Genomic DNA, 9350 nt, shown 5'->3' on the forward strand with positions numbered 1-9350 from the left:
AGACCTCCATGAAGAGGCAATTGACGGATAAAAGGGATTAGTAGTCAATCCCCCGTTATTTAGTGTGTCGTTCTCTATGCTCACACTACGTGTCGATGCTTCAGAACAAAAGCCCAAGATCTTTTGTCCGGTCAGTCAGTGGAGAGGGTTCCATCTTTCAGAATCCTCACGCTTTGTCAGGAGCTCACCCTGTCCAGGGTTAAGAGCTATGAGGTCTTATCCTCATTACCCTTTTGATCTGCTCAACCTGACGTTCAATGTCAGTGGTTAAGAGCCCATTTGATTACCTTTCCATGGCTTGTTTGTCGAGGTTGATATGACCCCTCTTGACTAAAGCCCTACCCATGTATGTTTGAGCCCCCTTGTTGGTGTGTTTACTCTATGCTATATGTTTTTTTTGTGGTGTGATCGTCTCCCCATAGGATTGCTAGGCTTCGTATAGTCTCTCGTCTGCATGTCAATTAAGGTAGCACGGTTCCTTCGTCTAGGACTACCTTTTTGCATGAGCATTCCTAAAACACAAACAAACTCATTGATTTTTCTTCTCCTAAGAACACGTTAACTCCTTCTACTACAGGCGAGTAAGTCTCTAAAGGTCGAGCATCCGGTAGATTGCATAGTAACGTCGTTCATCTAAAAAACACAAAACAAACAAAAATAGGTTAGCCGAGCTACGGTGCTCTGATTCTCAATCCTTCTTGAGATACGTATGCAGCAGGGTAGGGCCTGTGCGAGCAATAACTCTTTCTTTTCCCTACTTTGATTTTCTCTCTTTCGCATCGCATATAGGACTTTTTTATACACACTTTAGACATAAATAGCAAGCGTGGATCCTGTGGAGTACCACAGACGTGAAGGGGTGCGATAACCTTCCCTTCACGTAACCGGCCCCCTTACTCATTTTTCTTTGGTTCGAGACTTTGTTTTATCCGTTCCCTCTTGGTTATGCAGTACTACCTTTCCCTCCTCTTGGGATAAAAGTACATAGCTGGCGACTCTACTCTTTTTTCTCCTCGCCACTCTTTTTCGCGTTTGTACTTGGATTCGGGAAATCCGGGGAGCGACAACTGTCAAGGCAGTGGTCCTGTAATGATTTCTATTGCTTATCCACTGCAGGTTGTGTTCTTGATAGCAGGTCCATACTGATTGCAGCCTGTGTTTAGTTGATGTTGTGATGCTTTTGCAGCATGGAGTATTTATATGTTGCAGGTTGTTGTGTTGGACCACATTGTTGCTTGGGATGTTGTTGTATGATGCATGACATGGTTGTTGGTGATGCTGCAGAAGGCATTGCCTTAGTTCATGCTATACCTTGCATTGGTTTTGTTGGCAAGATTAAACCAATGTATTGAACTGGTCTTGCTGCAGGGTCAAGGGATTTGTCAACTACTGGTTCCTATGATGGTCCTGTTACATCAATGTATGTTGTGCACAGCTAGTTCCAGTTGTGGTTTGACTCTCCTCATGTGATGCATGTAAGGCCAAGTTAGGCTGGAAATTATCCAGGGTTTGGAGGTAGTTGTGGAGTACTCCATTTGGCAAGAACCTGGCACATAATGAGGCTTTTAATTCAACAACGTTGTCCATTGAGGTATGTGTGTACATGTTGTTGGCTGCTGCATTGACTTAGGCCAAGGTTCATGGTGTTTGCTGCAGGCTTGTATTGTAGCAGGTCAAGCTGGACTTGGTTAGGTTTATTGTGCATTGTCTGGTCTATTTTTTGTGGCTTAAATTGAAGTTTTCATGTGCTGTTTGTTGCAGGATTATTGAACATGTACACTGTAGCAAGCCAGGGCAAGAACTGATGTATCACACGTTACCATACGATGAGTCCAAGCTTTTCCTTGTAGCTTGACATTGCAATTGGATTAGGCATTAGATTATGGATTTATTGATGTTACGGTGTGTTGTATTAAGACCTGGTTCAGGACAAACTAGGGCCAGGATTTGATGAGCCAACATGTCAAACAAGGCATGGTATGCACAAGGCCATTTACTTGGAAATAAAGCAACCAAAAGATACCACAACCAAACATGGAAATTGGGTGAAAAATCAATGCAAAGGGCTAGATTAGGTTTTGGATGATAAAAAAAAGGGAGGTTGACTTTGGTCAAAGTTGACCAAAAAGTCAATTGTTGACCAAAGTCAACAATTAGCCAAAATTCATTTTGTTTTTTGTTTTTCTTGTAAATGGACCATGGGTTGATGATTAGGGTGAAAATTTAGGGCATTAGGGCTTTGGGTTGACTTTGGTCAAAGTTGACCAAAAAGTCAACTATTGACCAAAGTCAACAATTGGTCAAAAATGTCAAATTTTGTATTTTCTTGTGTAGAATCATATGTAATGGTTTACAATGACATGGAATAAATGGTTTGAAAAGTGATTGAAATTGGTTTTACAATTGGTTTAATCATGACTTGAATGTTTGACTTTTTAAAAATAACTTGACTGATAATGTACATGAACAAGGCCATGAGATGAGACCAATATGTTAGGGTTTGATATAACATCCATGAACCAATGGCATGACTAGCAAGTGGCTTGAAACACAAGAGGTTTGGTTGTTCAGATGACCAGGATCAAAGATGTGTACACACCCAAATGAATAGCACCAATGGACTTTGGACCAAGGCCAATGCTCCAAGAAAGGTTAGGTCAAGCAAATTGACAATGTGTGAAGTTTGAGGGGTCATGAATGCACAGTCAAGCCACCAGGTTCATTTGATTCACCATCTCCCGATTGGGGATTTGGAGACCAAGATAAGGCATGGGGAAGCTCCAAGAGATCATGCCTTGAGAAATTAGGGTTTTGAAGGCCTTGGGTTGTCTGGTCACACCTTTGTTGAAATCAAGCCTTCACCACCATCATTAGGGTTTCACATCCCCCATGCTGATGATATGGTTAGATCATGTCTTTGAGCTTTGATATCCATACAAACCCTAGCTTTATAAGTCCAAGCTTTATAAGCCCAAGCTTTTTCTGAATCCATGATGAATGATGCATGTGGATGAATTATGAATGTATGCAAGTGATCTCCTGATCAAGTGATTGGATGAATAAGTAAGAAAAGAGAGGGCAAATTTTAGGGTACAACACTTAGACACAATGAATTAGGTGGTGTGTTGAATTGTAATTCCTTGTGTCAAAGCAGGTTGCTCGACGGAAGCAAGGAAGTGTCGAACCACCTAGTGTGTTGAGTTGTATTAGTGTGTCGAAGCATGTTGTTTCACACAGGATTTCGAATTAGGCCTATTTTTAATAGTGTTAACTATTTTGGGCTTTTATAGTTTTGGATCTTAGCTTAGTGAGCAAGTAAACATAAATCTATAAATAGAGGGAGTAACCCTTATTCTTGTAATAAAGTGAATGTTGCATTCATAACATTATATTCACAGTATTTTGCAGTTGCAAAATGAATAAGAAGTTTTCCACAATTAGTGGGCAGAGAGAAACTCTGCAGAATATTCATCTTCTCCTTCATCGTTCTTTATTTTCTTTCTCAATTGTTCTTTTCTTTTCATTGTTATTGTGTGGGTGATAACGATCTTATTCGTCAAGATTGATTGAAATTCTCCATAGGTTGTAGTGTATTTCCAACATCATTTGTTGGAGGAGTTTTTCACTAGGGAGCATTGAACATTGTGAGACTTCTTTTTGGAGAAACACATTTGTGAGAGACACGCCACATATTCACCCAAAACCTTAAAGGTGATAGGTGAGTGGGTTCTCTCACTTATAAATGCTCAGGTCTCCATATTTCCAACCAATGTGGGACTACTATCCATACTACTCACACTTGATACATTCTCAACACTCCCCCTCAAGTGTGCGTCTACAATGCTCCCCCTCAAGTGAAAGTTCTTCTTACTTTCAAAAACTCTTGTACCGCACAGAACGTTTCTTATTCACCATACTGGCGTCGTTGACACTCTTCAACGAAACGTTTCTTTCACCACACTGGCTCTTTCTCAAACCAAAGGCTCATGATACCATTTGTTGGGGGAGTTTTTCACTAGCATTGAACATTGTGAGACTTCTTCTTTTTAGAGTAACACCTTTGTGAGAGACACACCACATATTCACCTAAAATCTTAAGGTGATAGGTGGGTTGGTTCTTTCACTTATAAATGCTCAAGTCTCCACATTTCCAACCAATGTGGGACTATTATCCATATTACTCACACTTGATACATTGTCAACAGTCTCTTACATAATGGTTCATGGAATCTATCTTTGAAATTGTTAAAAGCCAAATTTTTAATCTCCCTCACATCTTCAGCCAACGACTCACCTGCTCTTATAGACATGATACCGTTACGCCTCAAACGAGATTTCATGAAGGAATGAAAGAATTTGGAAATTCTAATCATATTCTCTAATCCAACGAAATCTCAATTTTTGCCTAATCAAAGATTCTTTGAAATGATTTTTTACGAAACTTGGTTTTGCGCCTCTATCCTTCTATCTCTCAAACCCATACTAGGTGATATCACGTCATTCGCCATAAATTGATCAAGTAGATTTAGGTCATTGGTTGCCTCCTCCACCCCAAGATTCACTCTCCCAACAACTTCCAAATTCCATTGTTTTAGTTTAGATTTCAACAACTTCAACTTCTCTTTGAACACAAACAACTTCTTACCATTTATATTGGTTGAGCTTCACGTTTCTTCAACCAAAGGAAGGAAATTAGGATGACCAATCCACATTGAGAAAAACTTGAAAGTCTTCGGTCCCCAATCTAAATGGCTTGCTCCAATCATCACTGGACAATGGTCTGAAATGACTTTGTTACCCATAAATTGCCCATTTATGCTCCACTTCTCAATTAGGCCTTCAATGGTAAGAAATCGATTTAGTCTACTCATTGAATCACCTGTTGCATTGGACCAAGTGAATTTACTCCCTACTAATGGTAAATAAAACAAATCCATAACACTAATGAACTCATTAAATTCAGTCATCTCTAAGTTGTTTGAGTGATCGGAGTGTCTTTTTCTCACATTAGACCTCTTGATTGCATTGGAGTCAACCCAAGCACCGTCCACCCAGGTCAAAAGTAGATTTCAAACTGATTAACTTTGCCAACATCCTTCTTTTAGTGCTAAGAGAACTAGAAGAGTAGATATTCATCACATAAATGAGCGAACATTTCCAAAAAAATGTGAATTCTTACAAAATCTTCGCCTTCGAAACTAAACTGCATTTTGAAGGTGTCATGCTCTATAGTCCTTTGCTTCCATAAATTTGAAACTCTTCGTAATATCTCATGCTCTATATTCCTCCGGGAACTCAGTGAAGTAGATGAATAGGTTACAAGACGTGACCCTAGACAATGATTAATAAGCAAACGGTTAAGATCAATAACTTTATTAATTTTGGGACTCATATAATAAATCTAAAAGCTTAAAACAAAAATTTTAATGAAACTTTTTTAAAATTAACAAAATTAAAATAAAAGGTCTTTCCAATCTAATCATTTTTTACAATATTAAACAACATTAAACTAAATACTAAATACCTAGGCAACTAATGTTGTCTCTGGCATGTTGACTACTTAAGAATACTAACAATGCTCAATAAAATATTATTATGATTTTGCCAAAATATGAAAATACTATGAAAAAATTGTACTGTTTTATCATTTATTATTTATTTATTTATTTATTTTCTATAAAAAAAAGTTGTGTGCGATGTTTATAAATGTTTACACATTTAAACCTAATTTGAATTTTCAATACTTTTTTAACTATTTTTGAAATTCTGCAATGAGTTTTGTCAGCCTATATATCATATATCATGAATTACATATTGGATTTTCATCTGAAATCATAAACTTAACTTAAAAGAATACTAATAACTTAAAAATGTCTCACTCAAATTCTCTCTTATTGAACCATTTTTCTAAAACTTAATTTGATGTTTTTCTTTTTAATTTGATGATTATTACAATAACACTAAAAATTGACAAGAACAAGTAACTTGTGCAATTTTTGATTCACCAAACTTGCAACGATAATTAGTTTAAAATCTAATGGGACAAATCAAGAACTGGAATCATCAGTCTCTTCAGTTACTTTGTGTCATATATGTACAAGAAAAAAATAGTTATAGCATTAGTTTTATATTTACAATCTTAGTTTATCGTTCATACCATTTCAAGTTCCCCAAACAAGAAGTAAAACATGGTAATTACATCTGTATTGAACCATTGGAAGTTGATGTATCAGATTGTAGAGCTGATAACCACGAATCCACCTGAAAAACGAATAAAGGAGGGAACTACACTGTTTAACATGATAAAATAGATTCGCCGTGCAGTTACTAGAAGTTGATCACCGATAAAAATATGTAGAAAATTATTTGTTGATTGTTCACTGCATACATAGTGTTAACTACTAAGAAACAAATATTCATAAGTTAGACACACCTGTATCTTAGAACTGCTTGAACATTCATATCGTAAACCATGTCGAGTTAAAATACAAAAGGCGTATCTCATCTCACCATCGTCACGCTTAAAACTTGGTAGTTGGGTTACTTCAACAATGTCAGATAGAAGCGTTGAATCTTGAGGACTTAAGTCTGCAATGTCAGATAGATGTTTTGGTAAGTATTGTCATGCATTTAACTAGAAAATGAAGATCAAGCTACTCTTTAGCACTTAGAAGACATATATAAAGAAATGTCAATCAATACACAAACGTTCTTTTGACTAAAACTGTTGGAAGCCACGTGTTAGCAAAACTTGCATCCAATTCAGATCGAGTACAATAACAAAAAGTGTTGTTTGTTTTGACATTGAAAGATCTCAAGATTAATGAGTTAGACAGAAATATGGCTTTTGATAGGGCATTATGACGTAGTTTGATTCATGTATCCGATCCCACTTACTGGGATAAGACTTAGTTGTTGTCGTATTGAATTGCTTACATGCTTATAAAATAAAAGTTTGTAGACTACCTACCTGTACACAACAAATATAAGAATAGACATTCACCCTGAAGAACAACAAAGCGAGGAAGCCAATCATCTACATCGGTATCATCAATAGCTGGAGGTTCACCTGGTAGTGCCGCCCATCTCTATAGCAAAAATAGCAGTTAGTACTAACCAGTTAGGAAATGACAAACAGATAGATGCAAAGTAAAGTAATGGAGGTTTGGATAGTAAGTACAGTTCGGATGTATAAATATCCAGATAGACGAGCTGACCGTAAAATTTCATCAATATTTTCCAACCTGTATCAAAGAAAAAGATCAAAGTTAGGTATAGAAAACACATGTATGGTCCTAAAGTTAACTAGTATCTGAAGGACCACTCACTGAGCTTTTAACTGAGCCTCCTTCTCTTCTAAATCAACAAGTTCTGATCGAAGAGACTCTACTTCTGCAGCCGTTAATTCAACCTACAAAATATAAATGACCTTGGTAAGATACAAAAGAACCTTTGTAAACGAAAAGAGGAATGCAGTGCAAAATGTTGTCAAAGCAAACCTTTTCCTGACTAGCATGATTTGGGCTCCATGGCAGCCTCCGAAGAGTAAACAGTTTCAACATGAAAGCAGCCCTTAATGTTGTTCTAGTCCAGAGATGACACCAGGACCCAATCCCGTGATTGATTTCAATTAGAATCAAACTCAAGGAATGAGTTTCCAACCAGAAAACAATAACCACATTCAGTAATAGGTGTTCTGTTCTACCCAAGAGTCCAAGACGTTGGAACTTGAAAGTGATCACATATTCAGAGGAAGACAGAGAGTGATGAAAAATCCTGAAACATCAACAAATGCCAACAAGTTGGATATGAACTATGAACTGAAGCAAAGTTGCTGCTAAACAAACTATTGAAATTGAAAATAGCACTTGTTTCAACAAGTTAAGGGCAATAATCAAGTAACTCTTCCCCTTCCACAAAACACAAATAAAGCAGATTTACAGTAGAACAGTGATTAATTGATTAGATTAAACTTCAATTAAATCCCTACTTGATCAACTTCATTCATCAATTTAAAAATGAAAAGAAAACAGAAGAATCAGGAGAATTAAAAGAAGAAATACCTGTTTTTTAAGCTTTAAATAAATAAAAAAAACAAAAGCAATTGAGAAACTAGAGTATTATGGAAGTTAGAAAATGGATCCTCTCCTTCCCTTGTAGTACCTGAGGAAGAAGGAGGAAGAGAGGACGAAAACGACGGATGATGCTGCTGCTGATTACACAAATGGATTTCTTTCATACGAAGGAATCAATCAACCCTACCTAACTACTGCGCCACGTCTCTAATCTTTTTCTTTAGCTTAAACATCTATGTTTATCCAATACTAGATTTTATTTTTAATTTATTTATATGCTTAGTACCACCACTTTTGAATTTTTCACTACATTTAAACCAATCACACATTAAATGGGAAGGTTCTCTATCATATATGGTTAAAGTGTTTTAATTTTAAACACAATAAGTTGCAACTTAATTCTCTAAATTGTTTAAATTAGGCTTGCTAGATTTATGTTTTGCTCAATATTTTGATATTTTAATTTATATTTATTATTTAAAATATTTGAAATGTATGAATGAAATTATTTTAAATTATTTTATTTTATTATTTGTAATATAATTTAATTTTAAAAAAATAATATTTTTATTAAAAAAAATGATTTCACTAAATCGATATGGATAGTTGCGGAGCGGGATATTCGAACTCAACCTGAATCCGTTTGGGACAAATTTGGATTTTAATTCTCTATCATTGTTTGAGTTTGGGATGCGAAACATAGATTATTTGAGGATTTGAGTTTAGGTTTGAAGAACGAAAAAAATCGTTTCTGATCCGCCCTGTTGTCATGCCTAGTCTAAATAATTAAATCATGGTAAAATATTGATTCATTTAGCTCGATTTGTTTTTTAGTGGATTAATATTTGTTACATTGCATGTTTGAATTAATGATGGTATTGTCATGACTATAATGAATCAGACAAAAAATATACTTTAGATCTTCATAAAAACCATATCATTGTGATTTCATCAAACTTGTTATTGATTTAATGGAGTGAATTAGTGCAACCTGAATGCTAGGGGGATTAGGATTCAAAAATTTGGTTGACATGAATATGCTTGCATGATAAAACTTGGATGGAAGCTGGAGAAAGGTGAAAACCATATATGGGGTCAAGTTCTCAGGGGGAAATATGATAAGAATGGCAATAACATGGAGAGTGTTAGTTCCAAAGTTCATGACTCGAGCCTTTGGAAGCATATTGTGAAGAACTGGTATGTCATGGATAATTTCACAAGCTAGGACATTGGTAGTGGCTTGAAAGTTAATATTTGGAACGATTGTTGGCTTCT

General features: G+C 36.1%; 1 protein-coding gene across 3 annotated transcripts; it reads right to left on the reverse strand.

Annotated features, from left to right (window-relative positions):
* Positions 1 to 5083: 5083 nt before the first annotated feature.
* Positions 5084 to 8352, reverse strand: LOC127120811 (uncharacterized). 3 transcript variants are annotated; one of them, XM_051051364.1, is made up of 8 exons: positions 8164 to 8352; positions 7500 to 7584; positions 7329 to 7411; positions 7181 to 7244; positions 6971 to 7088; positions 6434 to 6588; positions 6200 to 6261; positions 5084 to 5331 (listed from the first exon to the last, which is right to left on the reverse strand). In XM_051051364.1, the coding sequence occupies exons 2-8, from the start codon at positions 7560 to 7562 to the stop codon at positions 5271 to 5273; spliced, it is 606 nt and encodes a 201-aa protein (XP_050907321.1). In that variant the 5' UTR covers positions 7563 to 7584; positions 8164 to 8352; the 3' UTR covers positions 5084 to 5270. The 3 variants fall into 3 exon arrangements, with proteins under 3 accessions (XP_050907321.1, XP_050907320.1, XP_050907322.1); XM_051051363.1 differs by having other exon boundaries at positions 7500 to 7776; positions 8164 to 8348; XM_051051365.1 differs by having other exon boundaries at positions 6158 to 6261; positions 7500 to 7776; positions 8164 to 8341.
* Between the last annotated feature and the right edge of the window lie 998 nt (positions 8353 to 9350).

This window comes from Lathyrus oleraceus, chromosome 2 (genome assembly GCF_024323335.1).
Source record: "Lathyrus oleraceus cultivar Zhongwan6 chromosome 2, CAAS_Psat_ZW6_1.0, whole genome shotgun sequence".
Lineage (NCBI taxonomy): Eukaryota > Viridiplantae > Streptophyta > Magnoliopsida > Fabales > Fabaceae > Lathyrus > Lathyrus oleraceus.